The following is a 23,179-nucleotide window of genomic DNA, read 5'->3' on the forward strand; positions in this document are numbered from 1 at the left end:
ACCTCATTTTCCTCCAAATAATTTTCTTTCTTTCTTTAGTAATTCAACTATATCCCATATGCCCCTTATTTTTAAGGACATCATTTCCTCAATTTTGTGGTTTTTCACTCAAGGACTTATGGAGTTTTTTTAAATGGTTTTAGAACTACCTGTTCTGTGTTTCACTTAAAGCTTGTATTGCTGGAGATAATATGTGATTATATAAATTGTTAAACAGGGGTTGTCATTCACGCGCTTTAAGCTCCTTCCATTAGGATATTGGCATGCAAGCACATATTCATCATCTTCTTCTGAACTTCTCACTGGATTCAATTCTTGGTTGTATTTATGGTTTGGTTTTTTTTCTAATCATTTGTGCCTTTTGAGTATTTAAACTCACAACTTTGATATCGTGCTTTCAAAGTGATACCAGAATTAGTAGGAAAAATATTGGAAACACAAAAAAAAAAAAAAAACAAACTTTTATTAATGTAAAGAAAGGATTACAACATAATACAACAAAAAATAACAAAACAAAACATACACGACACACGCAAACACTTCTAAGATGTATTTCAAGGGTGGTGGAGGACAGCGAGGTGGATATGCGGTTTGGGACAGCAACGGTTGACTGCAAGAGAGTGGTCGACAGGGGTTGGAGGGTGAACTGGAGTAAGGGGCAGCAGGTTATGGTGGTTGGAAGGTGTGTTGGCTGGCAAAGAGGTAGGCTGGAAGGTGGAGTAGCAAGCTGGGAAGGTGGGACATCAGCTGGGAAGACTCGCCCGCACTTCAGAAGGGTGGAAAACGAGTGGGGAAATGTAAGCAGCAATAGGAGAGGCCGTGAGAGTGCAGCTAGTGAGGGAAAACAGCGGCCGGTGGAGCTCGCAGCAAGCCGACGGCTTGGATGAGTGGGTGAAAAGGGTTAGAGAAGATGAAAAGGGAAGATACATCTCCATCTTGGAGTAGGATACAACCGGGGCACTAACTCCTATTCAGATACAACCTTACAAAAGCGAAAACTTTCCTCATAGAAAATCTGAAAGCAAACACAACAAAGACCGTCTCCCACACACAAAGGATAACAATTTATAGATCCCACCGAACAAAGAAAACTTTTACACAAAAGGAAGGGGTGGGAAGACAAGAAGGATCCAAGAGAATACCTCACGGATGCGACAACATGTGAAGCTTTCCCTTTGGAACACAATTCTTTCTGCTCAAGAGCTCTTTCGCTGTCGCGCTTCTTTGTGTTGGTTCACAGTTTGGCCTCCGTGGCAAGTGACTGCGTCCGGGCGCTATTTTTAGCGCACGTATTATGGCGCTGTTAGTGCCTCGCGTTAGGGGAGCTGTTAGCGCCCACATCCCAAAGTTCTTCTAATTCAAAATTTGTTGCTATTTATGGCATGCTTGGCTGGATTGTATCATAGGGTTGCTTATTTGGTTGAGGATCAAGCAGAGGGAGGGTCAAATATAGAAGTACAACGACCGCCTTGTGGGAGATTAGTCATGAGATTGATAGAGAGACCTCAATGTCTCTCTTCATTTGGAATCCCATTTTGAAGAGCAATGAAATTATAGAATTATTAATGGTCTAAAAATGAGATGTCAAGTAAGAGAAAATTATTTGATAAATTGATATTAATATTTATAACCCCTTATTAGTTAGAATATACATTGAAATATTTGAACATGCATTTAGTGGACCTGAGATCATGTTTTATATGTTGATTTGGATTATGTACGTAGGTACAACAACCAGAGACCCTTGGATGAAGTGAAGTGAACACTTAGGTTTGAGGATAGGTCTCAACTAGAGCATTCAAGAGATTTTTATAAATGTGTACATGAGAAAGAGGTTTATTATACAATAAAAGTAAAACTATTTCTCCCTAGAAGCAATATGGAACCAAGGTCGCTAGCATAAAAGCAAAAACCATCTAACAAGGTCGCTAGCATAAGAGCAAAAGCCATCTAACAAGTGATCTTTCATTTTTTTTTTTTTTTGATAAACTCATATTGTTAGGGTGTTTAAACACAAGAATGTTGATGTAATATACTATGACTTGAAACATAATATTCAAAAGTTAAGTACTTAAAAACTTTTGTTTTAATTGATAAACCCAACAAGCTCTTGAGTGATTATCAATAGGTGTGATAAACTATTAATTTATAAACAAATTCATACTTTTAGAGAGCTCGATTAATTAATGAAAATTAGTGACAAGGCTTATGTGGAACATGAGACTATGAGTCTTGGACATGCTTGACAATAATACAAGTATCATAAAAGAAGAGTGGATATATTTATTCATGAGAAAGTTGAAAGTAAATTTTTGAGATAGGTGTAACGTTCTGTTTCATTTATTCAAGAGATGAATCGAATAGTCTTGAAGCCGGAGAGGGGGAGGTAGAGCGAGAAGGTCAGGTAGCCGAAGAGATATTTTTCTGTATAAATTCACACGTAGGATGGGACGGTAGAGGCAAGTTAACTTACATTGGAGTCAAATTGCGTAGGAGATGTCGGGCTTATGTTAGGGTTTTCGCCTAGCCGACGACGAGGAAGCTTGAGGAAGTATTGACGTCGAGCATTGGGGGGTTCAATGTGAAGGAGAAGTCGAGCATTGCACACAGAGAAGAGGCGGGAGGTTTCGACGTTGGAGTCGAGCAGCAGAGGAGCCGACGCTGGTATCGTGTGACCGATCAAATGAATGAAGGAGCGCCGTGAGTAGGAAGAAGGCAAAATCGCGTGAAGAAGAGGTGCTCTCCAGCGTGCGACCGAGTTGAGACGTAGCTAAAGGAAGACTTATTAGGCTCGAAGGTGAAAAGAAGAAGAGTGGCAACTTAAGGAAGCGCTTGTGCGATTTCTATGGACTGTGGTAGAATTACCATGCAATGCTTGAGGCTGTTGAGTATTCAAGCTTGTATGAGCTATTATACATCCTACTACTGTCAATTGTAATATCTGAGGATAGTTATAAAATTCACAATAAGAACAGAATAAAACAACACAATTTTGATCTTTAGTCAACTTGCCGTTATTCTTATGATTATACTTGAAATTCAGAATATTGTGAATCGAGTGAAGCATCAAATTAGCCACTACCCAGTTCCTTTTTTTTTTTTGACAACACTTGATTAGGAACCATTGGCCACTCTGATCTTTACATTATTAAGGCAATGTTTATAAAAAAAAAATACACATGTGATCCTTTTTGTTGGATTCCTCATAATCCACAATCCATGAGAGACCTTATTCAAATTTGGTGCTTAAATAGTATAATTAATCACATTTTGGGCTACAAACTACTTAGGAGAGGCAGAATAATTTTGAGTGCGAACTTTCTATGATTTTATTAACACTTCATCTTGGTTAGAAATTGTTTTATTCTCATTATTCTCATTTTTAATCCAAACCCCTTGTTCAGCCCATGAAGGAAATCAAAGACACCTCCATCTGTTAAAAAAAAAAAAGAAAAACACCTCAATCTGGAAAAAAAAAAGACACCTCCATCTGAAAAAAAAAAGAAACCTCCATCTGAAGCATTTGGGTATATCTCAATCTATTTTAGAGCAAATTAAATTGGTTTTATTATACATATCAGCTGTTTGACATAGTTTAGTTAGAATTTTAAACGATTCATTTACCATCATAACTCCTTGGGCATGTATTCTCAAGGGCAGATTGAATCTCAACGCTCCTGCCATATGCTTGAAAGTAGAATATATTCATTGCAACATATCCTAAATTTACTATGTAGTTTTATGAGAGGCTTACAAGAAATCTGCTATTTTGTACTATAAAAGATATAGTTTAAATAAAATGTTTTGAGGATGAAAATTTAAAAATTATTTTTCTCATATGAGGATATTCATAGGGTGGTGAGATTATTTGATAAATTTTTTAATGAAAATTGTGAAAATACGATTAATTTTAATGAACTAAATTTTGTAAATAATAACAAAACTTTTTATTTCTACCATTGCATTAGTAAAACAAAAGTTGATTAGGTTTTATAGAAAATGAAGGGGAAAAATAGATAAAAACATGAAAATATTTAGGAGAGAAAAAATTTTCTTGGCTTACTAAACTTTTAAATATTATTTTTAAAACTAAAAGATACGTGATTAGTACAAAAAGAGTATATTTGTTCCTAGTTTTTAGAGTAAAGGGAATGAACAAGGCTATGTAAATTATAGAAGAATTAATTTATTGTCTCATTCACTAAAGTTTTGGGAGAGAGTAATTGAATGTAGGTTTTGACGTGACATAAAAATGTCTTAAAATATGTATATTCATGTAGCACAAGTCTAATATTGAAGCTATGCATTATTGAGAGATTTGATGGAGAAGTACAAAGAGAGTAAGGATAATCTACTTATGATTTTTGTTCATTTAGAAAAAGCTTATGATAAGGTTCCAAGAAAGTACTTTGGAGAATTCTAGAGAAGAAATATATTGATATTGCTTATATTCAGGCCATTAAAGATGTGTTGCTATAGCAAATACTTGTGTTCTTATATAAGGAGGATTGACTGAGTATTGTCCTATTTCAGTTGGATTACGTCAGGGATCGAATTTAAGCTCATCCTTTTACTTTAGTTATGGATGTTCTTACTGGACATTTACAAGAGATTTTACCTTGGTGCATGCTTTTCACTCATGCTCTCCTACTTATGGATGAGACTAGAGAGAGAGTTTAGGAAAAAAACTCGAATTATGGAGGTCAAATTTAGAGCTAAAGACTTTCGTATGGGTAGATCAAAAATTGAATATATGTAATGTAATTTTAGTAGTAGTAGATCTAGCAGTGAGGTTGTAACAATGGGTGATCAAGTAATTAAAAGGAGTGAAAGTTTAGATATCTTTGGTCCATTGTTCAAAGTGATGCTATTATAGATGGGGATGTTAGTAGAATTCAAGTTGGATGGATGAAGTGGAGGAATGCATTAGTGACACGGGTAGCGAGAGGGAGCTGGCTCTAGGCCGGTTTGGCTAAAAATTCTTGAGAGCCGAAAGACTTTTTTTCCTTGGATTTGTCACCCAATTGGAATGAGACCCACTCTTAATTTTCTTCTTGTTATATATTTGTATTTTTGTTGTTATACAATTAGTTATTTGGGCGTTTTATATTGGGACAGTCGTCGATATCTCTTCTTCCCTTCGAAGACTGTATCTTATGGTTCCAGTTATCTTAGTTTCCAGGTGGTGATTATCTTCCCTAGCCCTTCCCACATCTCTCTCACTTTGTTGCCACACCTTCTCGCTGCAGCCGCCTTGACATTAATGCTTTTGCTGTTCTTTCTGCAGTTCCTTGTCGTCGCCATTCTCTCGCTGCCACAACACGAGGACAGTCCTCCTTTGGCTGTTCCACAGTCCCATGCTTTCCCTGTCGTCATGGTTGCTTGACGTCGCCACTCCGAAACAACATTTCCTGCTACTGTGCCAGCCAACCGGGCTAACTGTTTCTTTCATTCAGTACGCTGCCATTGCCACAAGTCCTCCGTTTTCGGCCAGCGTCCTTCTCCCTTATTGCCGCAACCCAGGATCGTTCTTTCCAACCGATTCGCTTCTGTCCGACCCCTCCCCTCCTCTTTGCTGTCGCCACCCTTCCAGATCTCCTTTTGCTGCTCCAACCACCCACAACCCATTTTAGCCACTTGCACCCGCTCCCTGACCACTTAGCTAACCTCTATCACCTATGGATCACCTACTGTGAATTTGTGTCGTTTTTGTTATAATTTTCCCTTTCAAATGTGTTTGATTATAACCACTTTTTTGCTTTTAATAAGAATATTTGCTTTCTCTATTGTAGGTTGGGTTAGCTTCGATATCAATTAGGCCTAGTGTGTGATAGAAAAGTACTGCTTAGAATTAAAAAAAAAAAAAATTATAAGATGGTGTTGAGACTTGTAATGCTTTATGATGCAGAATGTTGTCCAGTAAAAGTGAAGCATAAAATTAAGTTTGGCTGAGATGAGAATGCGGAGGTGGATGAGTGGCTTTACACTTAGATACAAAAGGCGAATCAAATATATCTTTGAAAGGGTTGGAGTAGCTCCATGACAGATAAGATTAGAGAGAGTTACTTTTGCAGGTTTGGTCACATTAAATGTCGACCATCTGATGACCTGATTAAGAGAGATGTTTTAAATTTGACTTGTGTTAAAAAAGGTATAGGTAGATCTGAAAAGACTTGGGAAGATTGTTTAAGAAATGATCTCAATTTATTAGAGTTAAATGAAAATTTGGCACCCAATAGGACACAATTGAGAGAAATGATTCATTTAGCCAACCCCACTTAATGGGATAAAGACTTTTCACTGTCGTCATGTTTATTTTGGCCATGAAGAACTAGTGGGATTAAAATTTGCTCAAATGCAATTAAAATTGAAAAGAAAAAAATGATTTTTTTTCTTCATGATTTCTTTAGTCATATCTGCGAAGTGCAAGTTTCATATTACAATTGTTTCTCAATGTATAATATTAAATACAGGAGAATTACAATCTAATTAGCCAATAACAATAAAGATACTAATAACCAATTGAATGGGAAAGATCCTAATTCATTTTTTGCTAAATTGAGATTTTATTCGAATGCATTACTCATAGGATTTAATTCTCATTTTTTTCATGTTATATTTAATGCAAAGTTTCACTGGCGATGCCAAAAGGCATGTGGCTTTTTTTTTTTTTTAAATTTGAGGAAAAAAATAGGGGTTTTACAACTAGCTTTGATTGCTTTGTTATGTATTCATTCTACCAATTTGAGGATTGAAATAATTTTTGTTTGGTTTTATTATCTCTTTTTTTAAATCATGTGATGTGCAAATGTTAAATCTAACTTTGGGTGTTGGATATGTATATTAAATACATAAGAATTATGTGGTATTTATGTAAATTTCCTTATTCATTAATAAAGGGCAAGCACTTGATAATTGATGGTCACTGAAAATAAGTCTGGTCTGTTCTTTAGCAAGTTGGTGCATTATAGCTTGTTAAGAAAGCAATTGTTCAACTATGCTTGTTGTCCATTTAATGCAGAGTCAATAGTTGGAGGTCTTATAACTTCTCTGGTTAAATAACAATAAAAAAACTTGGGAAATTTACATACATAGTACTTAGTTCTTATTTATTTACATATCTCACAATAAAACTTTCATAATTACATAGCATGAAAATGTGTAATTCACTTTTAAAAAGTGATAATAGTGCTAGTTCTGATTTTATATTAAATATTTGAGTGCTATGTGTGTAAATATGAAAGTTTAGGCATGAGAGATGCAAATAATATGTAAATACATGAGAATTGTGTGATTCTTATCTAAATGCCCAAAAAAGTTTTGTTTGTCGTAGTTGTACTTATTTTCTATGCTTGACATCAGCTGTATCTTCTAACAGATATTTCTTCTGAGGAGGTATCAAAATTTGCTATGAACTTCAGTGCAACAAGCAGTTGTGTTGTGAAGATAGTTGAGCATCAAGCACGTGCAACAATAGAAAACTTGAAGGCTGTTGTATCAAAAGTTAAAGCCTTGGAGGATGAGAAGAGAATTCCTCCTTGGGAAGATGAGCACGTCCCTGAAGAAATTGTTCTTGAGAAGCCAAGTCCGGGGTAATTCTTCTTCACTTTTGTATCTATAATTAGGACATTTGCATACATACCGCCCAATTCTTATGTATTTACTTATCTAACATGTAAACTTTGATTTTTACATCTATACCACTCAAATCTTTCTCATCACATAAAATTTACCACTATTTTAGCTTAAAAAATGTGAAATACACCCTTTCATGCATAGCTAAGGTCGCTTGTTTGTAGAAATTAAAGTTCCGGTGTTAGATGTAAGAATTAAGTGGTATGCATGCAAATCTTCCTTATAATTATTTGAGTTTATTTTACAAAATTTGTAGGCATCTTCTAACACTCTTCTTCTGTTAGAAACAAAATCAATGTTACACTTGATTCTCTTTCTTTCTTCACATGGAAGCTATTCTGACAAAGAAGAGAATTTGTGTCATTAAATTCTTGTTCTATTAGCCATTTTTGTTGATTAATAGTTTCACGTGGCTATTTCTATTTGATTCCATCGACTAGCATTCATTTCATATTAATTTAATGCCAAAGTTTAAAATTTTGATGTTGATGGATTAAGTACTATTTGGAACCATTGACATAAGCAAGTAGCTTGTTATTTATTCCGTTAATTGATTATGAAGTAAATAATACATGGGGAAAAAGTATTTAAAAAATTTCCTCCTGCGCATCATTTTTTAATGTCATCTTGCTTTTATTGCGATGCTGTGAAGCTTGATTCGTTATTCATAATCTCAGAGGCTGTTTGGGTTCACTTTTGATTTTTGATTTTTGTTTTCCTTAATTTTTTTTTTTTGCTTATGTTTTGATTTAAAGCAAAACATGTTTGGTATGGTATAACATATTTATTTTGTTTTTGAGGACACTCAAAACAAATTTTAGATGTTTCAAGGGCTTTTAGAAATAAATGAATTTATTTGAAAAAAGTGCAAAAATGCACTAATCAAACATATATTTAACATAAAAACAAAAAGAAAAAAAAGGACAAGAAAGTGATCCCAAACAAGCACTTAATTTTAGGATATCCTGCAGTGTTTAAGAAATTCATGGTTAATGCTAAAAAATAAGAAATGATTGGCTTTGGCCTGAATTATGACAACTACTGCAGTTTACTTTTTGTAAGAATGAATTACAAAAATAAACTCTTGCTAACTGTTTAGTTAATCTCTTAGATTTTTGTACTGTTTAACTAAACTTCGCATGCTTCTTCTGTGGTTCATTTTACAATGTATGATTGCACTTTTATAGGCCATTAGAAAATGGTAACATCACATGATAAAGCTATGCTGGAAAAAAAAAGAAGAAAAAAAAATGAAGATCTTAGTGTCTTCTTTTGTAGATTTGCCCATATTTCTTACTCAGGCTTTGTTGGGCTATGCATGTTAAACGTGAATGATGAATGCATGAGTATAGATTCCTCATTCCTATAGAAGCTAAACAGGCTGTCACTCTTTTGTTACACTCAGCAGTCATCATTGCATTTTTTTTGGGGGAATATTTACAAACATACCACTCATTCCGATTTATTTACATATCTAACACCTAAACTTCAATTTTTACCTACATGCGACCTTATCTATGCATGAAAAGGTGTATTTGACTTTTTAAAAGTTAAAATGGTGGTAGTTTTGATGTGATATGAATGTTTTGGGTGGTATAAATGTAAAAAGTAAATTTTGGTGTTAGATATTTAAATGCTTGGGAATTTGTTGGTATGTACGTAAATGCTTTTTTTTTTGGATGAGGTGGGGAGGGGGGTAGATATGATCTCCTGTTTGGCCTACACCGAATCGTTCTAACTGAAATTCATCTTGTTGTTACATTATTGACCAGTATTGTTACTTGTTGATTAATGGAGCAAATTGGAATCCCTGCTGCAGGAGAATTATAGAGAAGTCAGCTTTCCCTGACATTGGTGCCACTGAGTTGCTATTATCAAATGGTATGAGGGTTTGCTACAAGTACACTGATTTTCTTGACGATCAGGTAAGAATTGAACCTGTAAACTTGTCATTCCTAGGACTAGCCAAGGAAAAAGGTAGATAGTCTTATGATCCATACTTAGTTTAAGCTTCGACTATTCTAGGCGGAGCAAGTTACTGTCATACTTGTGTAATTATTATTCATAAAATGTGGTAGGTAGCGTTTAGTGTGGAAGACTTCAATTTTTGATAATCTCATTTTCTTCCTTGCTCTTTTTTAAGGCAATTTATAATAATGCAATCAAGCTAGCTTCAGTTACCTTTACTTTTATGCTGGATATGCCTCTTTCTTTCCACAAATCACATCTGCTAAATCAAAGATTGCATTAACTTCCAAATGGCTTGGTTGGCACCCATCCTTCCAAGAAATAGTTTATTTCTCCTTGTTTTTAATTATGAGTCTATATATTGCTGATCTTATTTCACTAATAACTGATTAATTAAAGAATTATTGTTGCTTCCATGGAATTAAAGGGGATAATGCAGTGAATTATTCTTTAGAAGTTTTTTGGTGACTGCTTACTTTGTTATGTTATATTTCTCCTAAAACCCTATCAAAGAAAACCCTAATCTACTTCCTTTTCCTTGCCTCATCACCATTCATTTGGCGTTGAATCCCCTATTCCCTACTTGTGCTCCCCCTTCTCTCAATAAGCCAATTCCTTTTTAATTTGATGGCCACTCTTCCACATGCGAACAGATCAAATTCTTAATAGGCTCTGCGTACCACTAAAATTCCTTACTGAGCCCATTTGCTCTCCATAATATCTCGACTACCCCCAAAGGACCCATTTCCAAGCCTATTTTCTCTTTCATAAGCCCAAAATAATTCGCTCCAAACCTACTTCCGATCAACCCTCAAGATCCCAAGAAACACTAACTCTAGCCTAATTCGGCTAACTTTAATACACTAACCGTTTCTCTTCCATAATAATAGAAGGCAACTATCAACATGCTTTAAATATTCTCACACATCTTCTACCATTATCTTAGTATTAGAGCTAATGCATCAAGGATCTTGCCAAAGCATTTTTTGTGAAGCGCCAAAAAAAAAAAAAAGAAAGAAGAAAAAAAAAAGACGCCAATAATTAATAGTGACTGTCATCTATAATTGGTGATTTGCTTTCCAAGGTTGTGTAGCAACTAAACTACGCTAGTTATTAATTTTTATTATTTATAATGTATTTAATTCAAAGAAATTTATAATTACTTCACTTAATGTGGCTATTTGCATGCCCTCGCAAATAATGAAACACTACATAATGTCTACCCATTTTACTTTGTAAGAAACCCTTCACAACTATATTTACTTAAAAATTTTATTAATGCTAGGAAGTGTTCTACTTTTAAAAAAATCTTGTAAATATATTAAATAATGAATTGATAAGAACTTGAAATTATTGTGTTATTGTTAATTTTGTTTATTATTTTAGACACATGTTGGCTATGTTTAATATTTATTTTTAATCAATTGCATAAAGTCTCAATTCTTTTGAGACATCTTGCATATTTCATTAATCAACACACATTAGACATTTTTTCAAAGAAATTCAATTTTACTTATATATATAATCATGGCTCCAAAACTTATGCCCTTATATTTTTTTAAAAGATTCCAATAAAAAATATAGAAATTTAACTTTTAGGGTTAATAGAGTATATGATAAATTACAATTTATGTTTACATGATGGAATACTCAAGAAACCTTTTGCACCAACTTATAGTTAGTTTAAAAGTCCACCACTTACTAACATAAAACATGGCTTTCGATAATTGCTGGAAGTGTTAATAAATGACTTGACATAATAAATTCACACAGACCCGACCACAACAATTCGAGTTTGGGTTGACTCAGTTAATTTTTGGGTTTGGTTTGGGTCTAGAAACTTGATTGTTTTAATTTTTTACAAATTTGGGTTGGTATAAATTCTCGAATTTAATCCGAGCTTAACCCAAATTTGATTCATCGGGCTCGAGTTAACCTAATATCCATGAATTGAAAATGTATTTTCTAATCTAGACTCGGATGTTATGACTTATGTTAAAGGTGTCATTCGACCATGTTTTGGGTAGTAGAGTTGTAGGCAATGTGGGTTCCGGTCATGTAAGCTCGGGTCATGTCAAATTTGGGTCAAACTAGAGCACGACCATTCACTCACTTTGACACCCTATGATTCATAGATAATAGAATACTACTTTTTTAAAGACATCAAATTAGATATGGCTAATGATCTTTAGAACTGATGATACTTGAGGTAGTGAAATTAAGTAGAACACTTGTCTTTTTTCCTTTTTAAATAAATAGATTGTCTTAAACCAAAAAAAAAAAGAATATTTTAATTGTTATTGGTTGGATGTTAATGAGTAGGTTAATTTAGTTTTTATGAAATTAATGGGACATGCAAAAATTTACTAGAATAACATTATTATAGTAAGTAAAAAATATTAGTGCAATTATTATTTGAGGAAAAGTAAGGAAAATGCTAATAAAAAAATATTACCCAATTCATTATAACAAGAAATTTGATAAATTATGAACTTTAAGACATGGTAATATACAAGTTAGGATTTGAACGCTTTTGAAGATTTCATTACATGAACTTACTACAATAGTAATAATTGACAAATAGTAAACGAATTATAATTTAGTTAAGACATAAAATTTGAAATGAGGTTGAACTTTCAGATCAACTCTTGAAGATGCTTTTCATTATAATTTACATTTTGAAACAAAAGTTGTTTAGGATCATCTACTTATATTTCAGACCACCAACTAACATTCAACCAACCTACGGACACATATCCCAGCCTCGCTATCGGCTGTCCCGCTTCGCCCTAGCCGGAGATTTGTGCTGCGTTGTATTGTATTTCCTTCTCTGTTTGGGTCTTGATTGTACCCTGTTTGTTTTAAGTAATAATATTTGATTTCCGTATCACGGTTTGGGTCTACTCCTATATCATCATTGTAAGGTTCAAATTTTATTCCTTAAATATGACAGCCTTGAACTAGATTTTTATGATGATACACCTATTTTCAATGAGGTACTTCAATATGATGAAGATACTCACTCATGTTTTATGATATTTTTATTTGTAAGTAAACATGACTATGAGAACTAGAGTTGAAATATCTTTAGTACGCATACTTCTTGTAATGTTAAAATGTTTATATTAGTCATTCATTGATGCAATGGCATGAATTTCATTTGAACTCGTCTTAAATAGAGCTAATCTGAAACTTAAATATTATCCTAAACTATTCCATGTAAGTTGGGTCAATTATACATCCTTGTCGCCACCAAATATTTAATTTCCATTAAATTAGGCAGTTAAGAGGACAAGGCATGGTTTACTATTGTGTCTATGGACATGGTTTATATTTTACTGGACAACTTTGGCTATGTGACATTGAAATGATTCATTATGATCATGATAATATTCATGTTTTAAAATATAAAGATAACACTACTAAAAAATTCCTTATCCAACAAATTGAAGAAGCCCCTCTAGCTTCCCATAAATCAAACTCTGAGGTTAAGCCTACACCATACCAAAAGAAAATGCAAAATTACCACTGTTTTTAGTTTCCTTTCCACACCTTCTTTATCCCATAGCGCAAGCCTCTTAAACAGCTCATCTTAAGAATCTATCTTATCCATACTTGCTTTTGATTATGACATTCACAAACTTAAAACTTAAAAATGAAATTTTCTAATGTATTTTCCCTTCACTTACCTTATTGTTAAGGAAGTAGCGCATACCTCTCTTCAGGGCCCAAAGCCCTGTAGAAAAATCTCCATTCTTATACTCGAGGAGTTACTAATTAACACCCATTCATGCAGAGATCTAGCATTCATTTGGATTCTACCTTCCTAATCTATCCGACTATAAAGGAATCCCCTTAAGAATGCGAAGCTTAAAGGGCTAGTTGATCTACTTAGGTAGAAATTCTTGCTAGGAAGCTGGAAGTCCATAAGCTATCCCTGCTTCACAAACTCCCAGGAAAGATGGTTCTTGGTGGATGTTTAGATAATAGAACAATAAATAAGATCTTCATATATAGATTCAGTATTTCGAGATTGAATGGTATGTTGAATTTAGTTTTTGAAATGTGTTATTTCTCTTTGATTAATTAAATGAATGATTTCAGTCAAGTTAGTATAGGACTAGGAAACGTGTGACAGATGACTTTTAAAATTTTTTATGGTTTATATGAATATCCTAGAACATTCATTAGATTGATGAAAATGGGTTTACAATTTTTTATTGAAAATTTTGCATTACATTTTGGTGATATTTTGATTATTGATGCTTGGAAACTATCGGAACATTTGTAATTGATTAAGCCTATTTTAAGAGAAGGGAAATTATAAAAATCATATTTTTAGATTTGTAGTTTTTGATGGATTTCAAGTTGATCCCGGCTAAATTTATGCAATTATTGATTGACCAACACTAAAAGAATTTTTTGAAGTTAAATATTTTTATTCTTACCACATTTTATTGGAGATTCATTTAAAATTTCAGTTAACATTATGACCATAACAGATATTTTGAAGAAAGATTTATTTTTATAAATACTTACTATTGATAAGGTATTTTCACCAATTGAAATTTTAATAACATTCTCATAAGATTGAGACTATTGGATGTTCTGAAATTTTTGTGGTCCTTATGGGGCAAGTGATGCATATATTGGAGATCTTCTTAACTAGGGAGATTTTCTATAGCCTTTTTAGTGAAGTTTAAATGAAGAAAAACAAAGATATTCTATGATGATCTGCATTTTTAGGTCATTATTCATTCTTTGCAATAATGGAGACTACTAATTTAATAAGGAACTTATTTTACATTTGGAGATAATGTTCTTAAATTTGTCAACACTTAAAAGGAAATTAAATATTGGCATGCCAGATGGGTGTGATTTTATACTTTTTTTTTAATTGTTGGAACACACTATGGATTGAATGTAAGTTGTTGATTCCTTGACCAGTATTTTAGTAATCTCTTCATTAGAATTCTAAATTACTGAATTTGAGAAAATAAAAGAGGCCTTTTCCCTTTGTTCAAACCTTCATATTCCATATCATGAACATCAAGATAAAACCTTTTTGTTTAACAATCATTTTGCAATGATTATTGTATATTTTTATTTGGATATTTTGTCATTTTCTAAGCTTATTAAAGGAGCATTTGTTGAGTATTTTGGAAAAGAGAAGATAATTAGTCTAATGAAAAATATATTTTATTGGCCCTTTCACTTTAAAATGGTTTTGAATGAATAGTGTGATACCACACCCTCACAATCCAAAGACAGATTATGACACCATTATTCTAGTGCTGTGGCCAAGACCATTAAATAATGCTTTGCACTTCTTAAACCCAATAAATCTTGCAAGATTTTTATTTTTTATTTTTGGAATTCATTTTAGATTTAACGAGAACTCCCAACATAAATGATAGAGGTTTTGTGGTTATTGATAAATTTTTCAACATGACCTATGATGCTTCATACATTACCAAGTTATTTTTAAAAGACATTGTAAGATTACGTGGTTTATCATCTATAATTATTTCAAATAAAGATGTTAGGTTTGTGTCATATTAAAAAAATATTTTAAAAATTATTTAAACTGCAATTAAAATTTACAACACCTTTCTGTCTCTTGAAATTCAGAATGATGCAGAGTTATTTTATTGATATGTAAATGTGCTATAAATAACCCTTACATGAATCCTATAATAGAAAAAACAATAAAATAGAAATAACACGAAAGAAAAGATATAACTCATAATATATCCAATTAATCAATTCATATTAATTATCTTAGGGTTATAAATAACCCTTACATGAATTCTAGAATAAGAAATACAATAAAAAAGAAATAACAGAAAGGGAAAGATATAACTCCTAATATTTCTAATTAATCAATTCATATTAATTGTTTTGGAGTTGAAATAACCAAAAATAGGAAAAGAAACACCTGCAATTCAAGGAAATAATTCTGAAATAAGAAAGAAAATAATTCTAATTTTTATGATTTCTAATAAGAATAAATTATTTTCTAATATAACTTCTAAATAAGAATAAATTATTTTCTAATATAACTTCTAACACTCCCACACGGATTGAAACATGGTTGAAAATCATGTTCAACTTGAATTTAAAAACATCAAACATTGGGCGGGGAAAATCCTGTGAAGTAGAACTTGAATTTTCATCCCGTTCTGTGGTTGTCTTTGATTACAGTTCCTGTTGTGTTTGTAGATGGGCGAAAGACTCATACAAGTAATGTTGCAGGGGAGTTTGAAGGGAAGTAGCCAAATTGCAGGAAAAACTGACTTTTATTTTACTGCATTTCCTGTAATGTCTGTAGGTAGATAGAAGACTTACAAGTAATGTTGCAGGGGAGTTTGTAGGAAAGTAGACAACCTGCAGAAGAAATTGGCTTGTAGTTGATTGCAGTTATCTTTTAGTACAATTCCTGCAGTGTCTGTTGGTAGTTGGAAGACTCTTACAGGTAACATTTCAAAGTAGTTTGCAGGGAAGTAGACAACGAATATGAAAAATTACAGGGTATGACCTGCAAAAAAAGGAAAAGCTCCTGAGGTAGGCTTTGCTGCAGGAAGGGCTCCAGAGGAGGGCTTGCTGCAGGAAAAGTTCCAGTGGAGGACCTTCTGTAGGAAATGCTCTGAAGGAGGTTTTGCCGCAGGAAAGATTTCAGAGGAGACCCTGATGCAGGAAAAGGCTCTGGATGAAAGCTTGCTGCATGAGAATGTTCTAGTGGCAAAGGAAAAATCAAAGAAAGACCTGCATTGAGTTTTTTGGCAGTGGGGGAAAAAACCAACTAAGAAGGGCTTGCTGGCCAACTGTTGGGATTCCATTCTAGGATACATCTAGTCTCATCTCCGTAATAACCTTCCTCAAGTTGTTTTGAAAGCAAACCAAAGATGAACTCCTTTGTGACAAGTTTCCCTTCTTTTGCACAATCCATGCATGTGAAATGGCGGAGGACGCCAGAAAGGTGGCTGCTAGAATTTGCGGCCGACAGGAATTTATGGTATGCATGAAGGTGCCGGTAAGGTCTGCAGGGAAGTCTTTCTGCCGGTAGAGATGATTTCCGACTGTTAGGGACGTGCAGGGAGATTTTCGACAGTCTTGGAAGGAGGTCTAGCCGGTTGTGGCGACGAAAATGGCTTAACGTTGGACTGCTTTGTTATATTTAATAGCTAAGTTTAACAGTTCTGCATCGTTTGCTCATTGGTTTTTGAATGGGCATCAAATCTCCTCAACTTTCAACCATCCGTCCATTTCTTCTTATGTAGATTTAGAAGCATTTTTTCTTCCAGCTCATTTTTTTGAGAACTAATGGCTATAAAGTAGTAGTGCCTGTTCAACCCATGAATGAGTGCCTAAATGGAGGGTTTGTTGAGATGTTCGAAGTTGGAAGTGGTCTGGCGAGGCTCTTGCCCGAGTGTCATGGTCTGCGGGTTGATCAAACGGGAAGCATCGATCACCACCTTCCCTTTAACACTCTGGATGGGGTCGACCGCACAACGATGGCTCTAGGATTCATGGCTTCAAAGCTTTGTTGGGTGTTTATATCAACGCCATACAACCAACAACCAAAACTAGGATGAGAATGGTACCATCCTACCACCATTTCAGGCCGTCTGGTTTTCTCCAGCATATCAAGCATGTTAGTCTGGAAGATGCGATCGACGACCTCCACACTGACTCTAGTGCGCTTTGAGGCATGGCGAAGACATCCACCACCCGAACAATTTATTCGTGCACGAATTCTCTGAGCATAAGCCCCATCATCTCCATCAACACTCCCGCCTTGCCGTGCTTAAGCATCTTCAGAAGAGCAATTGATGCGATGTAGACTTGCTCGGATGAGTCGCGGAGCGGAGAATCAGTGGTTGGATGGCCCATCGCTCCGGCGCCAGAGAATACGAGGTGAAGCCTCTCCATTATGAATACCTCTCTATCTCTATCTCTGTCTTTTGGTTTTTATGGGTTAGACTCTGGCGAGCTAGGGTTTCTCAGGTATGTCCGCAAATGGATAGAATTGAAAATACTGCCAAGTGGGAGGGAAAGAAAGTGTCTCTTCCTTCCTGCAGGGAGGATGACCGGAAGGGATTCCAACTACTATGGAGGGAGGACCGGCTGTTAGGGTAGGGAATTTGTCTTTGATACCTTGTTGACATTCAAAATAATGCATAGTTGTTTAATTGATATGAAAAAGGGGTATTAAAAACCCTTTACATGAATCACAGAATAGGAAACACAATAAAAAAGAAATATCAAGAAAGGAAAGATATAACTCCTAATATCTCCAATTAATCAATTTATATTAATTGTTTTGTTGATAAATGAAACAACATAAAATAAGAAAGCCTAAAATAGGGAAGGAAATAAATCCAATATGAGGAAGTAAATCTAAAATAGGAAAGAAAATAAAATTATATTAGGAAATAAATCTATTAGGAAATAAATCTAATTCTCATAACTTCTAACATGAATAAATTATTTTTTATTATAACTTCTAACAGTATTATTAAATCGAAGGCTAAACCAAAGTTGATAGAAAATTGAGTAATCTATTAAGATGCTTCTTTGGTAAAAACATTTGCTCTTTAGATCTTCTTACAAGAGCACTATTTCAATGACAATAATGAAAATGCCCTTTGAAATTATTTATGGCTAGAATTCCATGGGACCAATTAATCTTGATGATATTCTATCACATACTTTTGATATTGCAATTATTTTCACATGTGATTTTCATGACACTTTAAACCTCCATGTCGATCCAAGGCCATAAATCAAACCAAGTAATGACAAATATGCAAAAGCTGTAAATCAAAACGTTCAATGATTGAATTAATGAAGGCAGTTATGTTTTAATTCACATTTATTTTGAATGTAGTACTACCGCCAAATATAAAATATTTCATGATAGAACTTGTGACATCATAAAAAATGTTAGGAAATTGGAGGTGATGCTTATTTTCTTGAACACCTTTAAGATATTTATTAATCATGTTCCTGTTTTCCTAAATTGCCTCTTAATATTTATTTTGAATGTGAGATTTTTTTTGCACCCTATCTTTCCTGTAAGAGATCAAGCTGATCAATTACAATTTGTTTTCCATCCAAACTTCTTGGAAGTTGAAGGTGTAATTTTAGACGAAGTGTCAATAATTTTGGATTTAATTGCAAAGTCCTAAAAAAGGCAGAATCGGCTTTATGCGGAAGATACTAAAATGATAAAATATTGGAGAAGCCGGCACTAATACCTTAATTTTTACTCCATGGGGTTGAGCTCTTCATGGTTTGGTGGAAGTTAATATGGCACAAAACTTCAACATGCACATAGACCAGTCACGGGATTATGAGTAAGAGCCTTTTTATGATGCATGAAATTCATCATTGTTCCTTCACAAAATTTGAAGCAGAAGGGATGTGATCACATGCATGGTTGACTCCCTTCTTTCAAGGAAATTCAATTATTGCAATTAAGACAGCTTCTAATGGTATTGCCTTTATCCTTGTCAATCTCTATCTTTTCATAAGCTAACATGTGTTAAATTAAAGATTCTATTACTTTCTAAAGATGGCTAGACCTAACCACATCCTTCCTAAAACAGGTTTATGCCTATGGGTGTTGCTTTATTGTAACTCTATATGAAGACGTCTCTTGTATTGTTGAATCAATTGTTGAATCAATTAAAGAGTTGCTGTTGGTTGCATTCTAGCGAAGTGGAAAACTTAGTGTGTTCATCTTGAGGGGTTCTTGGGTGAGAGCTTTCTTATCTATCTTCTATTTCTCCTAAAATTCTTGACATGAAGTTCTTCCCAGACCTCACCACCCTCCAATTGATTTAGCTCTCCCTCTCCCTTAGCCAATTACGACTTCTTCAATAGATTTTTCCCCTTCCAAACAATGACCACTCTAATGCACACCAACCCTAAAACTTCCAATCGATCCTGCTTACCACTCACTTTCCTTATTTTTCTCAATCTCTTTACACAACCTATTGTCTCACCCCTCGTCATCTCTTGGTGACCCGCCAAGATCCCATCAAACCCAACCAACTTCATTAAAAGTGAAAGACTCACTCTTCCTCTTACATGATACTGCATGGAAACTATCACCTTCTCTGCTTAAAGTTCCTTCCACACTTTCCACAATCATTATATACGGTTATTCCTTTACTCTAAAAATTCGCAATAACCTCTATTACCTTGAACAACAATAACTGTATCCTCATTAGATTCGATTGAGCATCCTCTTCTTGGTGAGCAATAATCTATATTTGTCAATGCCTTACTAAAAAGTAAAAGCTAATATACTCCTCGTCACATTCACTTAATATTTGACAAGTCATCTCATTTTCATATAATTGTTATATTTTTATTACTCATCTATTCTCATGACATATTAAGAAGTTAAATCTAATCTCTGTGGAATAGTCTATGGCTATTGTGTTGAGTGCTCAACTCAATCATCACATATGGGATTTAGTTGTTTCATATTCTAGAGTTAAATCAATTGCTTGTCATTAGTAGCTCGCTGTAAAATTTTATTCTAATGGCACAATTGACCGGTATAAATTTTGGTTGGTTGCTAAAGGGTTCATACGGGTATGGTATGTATTATTTAACACCATTTCGGTTGCATGCATACCTCCATTTAGATTCGTCCATCTGTGGCAATTAATTAAAGATGGTCAGTGCTATAAATGGATATGAGGAATATCTTCTATATGGCAATCTTACTGAGAAATTGTATATGGAACATCAACCTGGGTACGCTTCTAGGTGGAAAATCTCATATGTTTGCTCAAAATTGCTATCTTTGTGGTTAAATTGAGCTTTTTGAAAAAATATTATAAAGTTCTTGCCAGACTGTCCCTAATATGGGTACCACAAATAATTCCATTTTCTTTAAACAAACATCATCAAACTTGGTCGCGCCATTATTTAGTTGATAATCTCTTGGTTGGAAGCTGCAAAATGTTTCTTTGAGGAAAGTCACCAATTGCAGAAATATTTTGTTACTAAAGATGTAGTAAGCCTAAAATATATCTTGGAGTTAAATTTTCCTATAACAAATAAGGTATCTCTTTATCTTTCTCTAGGAAAAAATGCACTCTTGATCTTTCTGAAGGTATCATCACACGAGTTTTCTTATACTACTATGGATACTTCTATTAATAAGGAAGCCTCAGATTTTCCTTTTTTGGTGTTGAAGACTACTAAAGAAATTGATTTATCTGACTATTGCTAGGCCTAATATTTCATTTACTATGGGAACTGTGAGCTAGCATGTATGAACTCCAAAATTGAAGCATTATGAAGTTGTTCTATGCAATGTTTGGTATGGATGTAAATCCTTAGGAAAATGTTATCATACACTAAAATTAATTGCTTTGTTTTGGGATCATTCTCAAATTCCTTTTGCAAGAAATGATGGATTATCTTTTTATTGGATGTAAACGGATCACTAGGGAAAGTAAATAATAATAATAATAATTGTGGTCAGATTCATTATTAGTGCTTAATGTAGATATGACGATGGTAAACACTTTTTCAATGTTTTTGATTTTTCTGTTACTTAAAACTTATGTTTCATGAAAGAATCAAATATATTGGTGTTGATTATCATATTCATTTAAAATATTGCCCCTCATGTCTCCAGTTCAGAACAAGTAACTCATATTTTAACAAAAATTTCTATTTCAAGTAATAGATTAAATCGGGGTTAACTAATATGTTAGATATGACTTACCATATAGGGACAGATTCTACAGCGGATGAAGATTCTGTCCAAATCAGGGGACTTTTCTTATGTGGGTTGGGGTTGTGGTACAGAGGTAATTTGGTAATTACATATTGTACACACATATTGTACTCCAGGATTTTTTAGGGTTATAAATATGTTTGTATGTAACTCTAGGTGTTATCTCAAATTCTGTAATCTCTTTTCTGAATGTTGAAAGGAATTCGCTGCTCTGTTCCTGAGGACGCAGACATATTAGCCGAATCTCGTTAAATTTTTGTGTTCTTCTGGATTTGTGTCGGTTCTTGTTTTCTCTTCGCCCTAATTTCTCAACAAATGGTATCAGAGCGAGGTTCTAGGGTGTGAAGAAAATTTTGGCGCCAGAAGCAAAGATTTGGCGGCGTGACAGTTTCGCGAGAAGATCTTTCACGAAGCAGATCAAATCGCGGTTCTTCCGCGACAGGCACAAATTGCGGTTCTTCGGCGATAGGCACGGGTCTCGGCGATTTTGGCACTACTTTGGCGGCTTGGATCGCGATAGGAGAAGTTTTCAGACGATCAGCGACTAGGCGAGATCTTGTGAACAGAAGAAGACAGTTTGCAGCAGTTTCGCTCCACTGAATCGTGGGCGTCTTCGCGCGATAGGCAGACCTTCCTCGCGAAGGTAGAGCATCGTTTGCGAGCGGAAAGGCAAAGGAGGAGACTTCTGCGACAGGTTCGACGGAGGTTCCTTCCGGGCTTTTGGGCGATAGAAGCGCGATCGGCCTCAGGCGGAAGTGGAGGAGGAATTGGCCCTCCGATTTCATTCCTTGGCGGGAGGAGGCAGCAGAGGCGAAAATTGGAAGCTTTGGATTTGATTCCTTTGCTGGAGGCGAGCGGAGGAAGCGAATCTTATGAAAAAAAAAGGAAATTTGAAGGATTTTCCGAATTTTCTTTTGTTGCTGGGGGTAAATCTGGAAGGGGCGGAGGCTGAACAAAAGAAAGTTTTTTGAAATTCAATTAATTAAAAGAAATATTATAATTAATGGGGACTTAATTAAGAAAATATTTCAATCTTTTCTTTAAAAAAGAATCTGTTGTTTTCTGGAAAATTTAATTAAGTCAACTTAATTAAGATATTTTTTTTTAATCCTTCTTTTCTTTTTGAAATGTGAAGGATTTTCAGAGGAATTTGCAGAATAATTTGTTGCATGATCAATTTTAAATGACAATATCTGGTGCGAAGTTCGAGGTGATGAAGTTTGATGGAACTAGAAACTTCGGATTGTGGCAAACAAGAGTAAAAGATCTGTTGACTCAACAAAGAATCTTAAAAGCTTTGCGGACAGTAAAACCAGATGCCATGGAGGATGAAGATTTGGAAGAATTGCAACAACGAATGACAGTAACTATACGCCTATTCCTGACAAATGAAGTTATGTATCACGTGATGAATTTAATATCTCCAGGGGAGATAGAAGAAATTGAAAACTCAGTTTATAGCTAAATCTCTGACGAATAAATTGTATCTGAAGCAAATGCTGTATGGCTGAAGATGCAAGAAGGTTCTGATCTGACACATAATGTTAATGACTTCAATCAAATTATCACAGACTTGTCGCGGCTTGATGTGAATATTGAGGATAAATATCTAGTGATGATTTTGTTGCGTTTATTGTCTTCTTCCTATGAACACCTGGTGATTACTCTTACATATGAGAAAGAAATTATCAAAGTTGATGAGATTACTGCAGCATCGTTGGCTCACAACCAACGGAAGCAGAATGCAAGAGAAAACTCTCATGACGACAATTTATATGTTAAGGGTAAGTAGGATCGTGGAAGAAAGTA

General features: G+C 34.4%; 1 protein-coding gene and 1 pseudogene across 2 annotated transcripts in view; one reads left to right on the forward strand and one right to left on the reverse strand.

Annotated features, from left to right (window-relative positions):
- Positions 1-23,179, forward strand: part of LOC110037373 (zinc protease PQQL-like) — a 69,917-nt gene that overhangs the window by 26,202 nt on the left and 20,536 nt on the right. For both annotated transcript variants that reach the window (XM_020742009.1, XM_020742018.1), the window contains 2 exons: positions 7,379-7,592; positions 9,455-9,560. In XM_020742009.1, coding sequence (XP_020597668.1) covers positions 7,379-7,592; positions 9,455-9,560 — 320 coding nt within the window. The remainder of the gene's footprint in view (positions 1-7,378; positions 7,593-9,454; positions 9,561-23,179) is intronic.
- Positions 16,979-17,535, reverse strand: LOC110037386 (annotated as a pseudogene).

This window comes from Phalaenopsis equestris, unplaced genomic scaffold, assembly GCF_001263595.1.
Source record: "Phalaenopsis equestris unplaced genomic scaffold, ASM126359v1 Scaffold000002, whole genome shotgun sequence".
In the NCBI taxonomy this organism is placed as follows: Eukaryota; Viridiplantae; Streptophyta; class Magnoliopsida; order Asparagales; family Orchidaceae; genus Phalaenopsis; species Phalaenopsis equestris.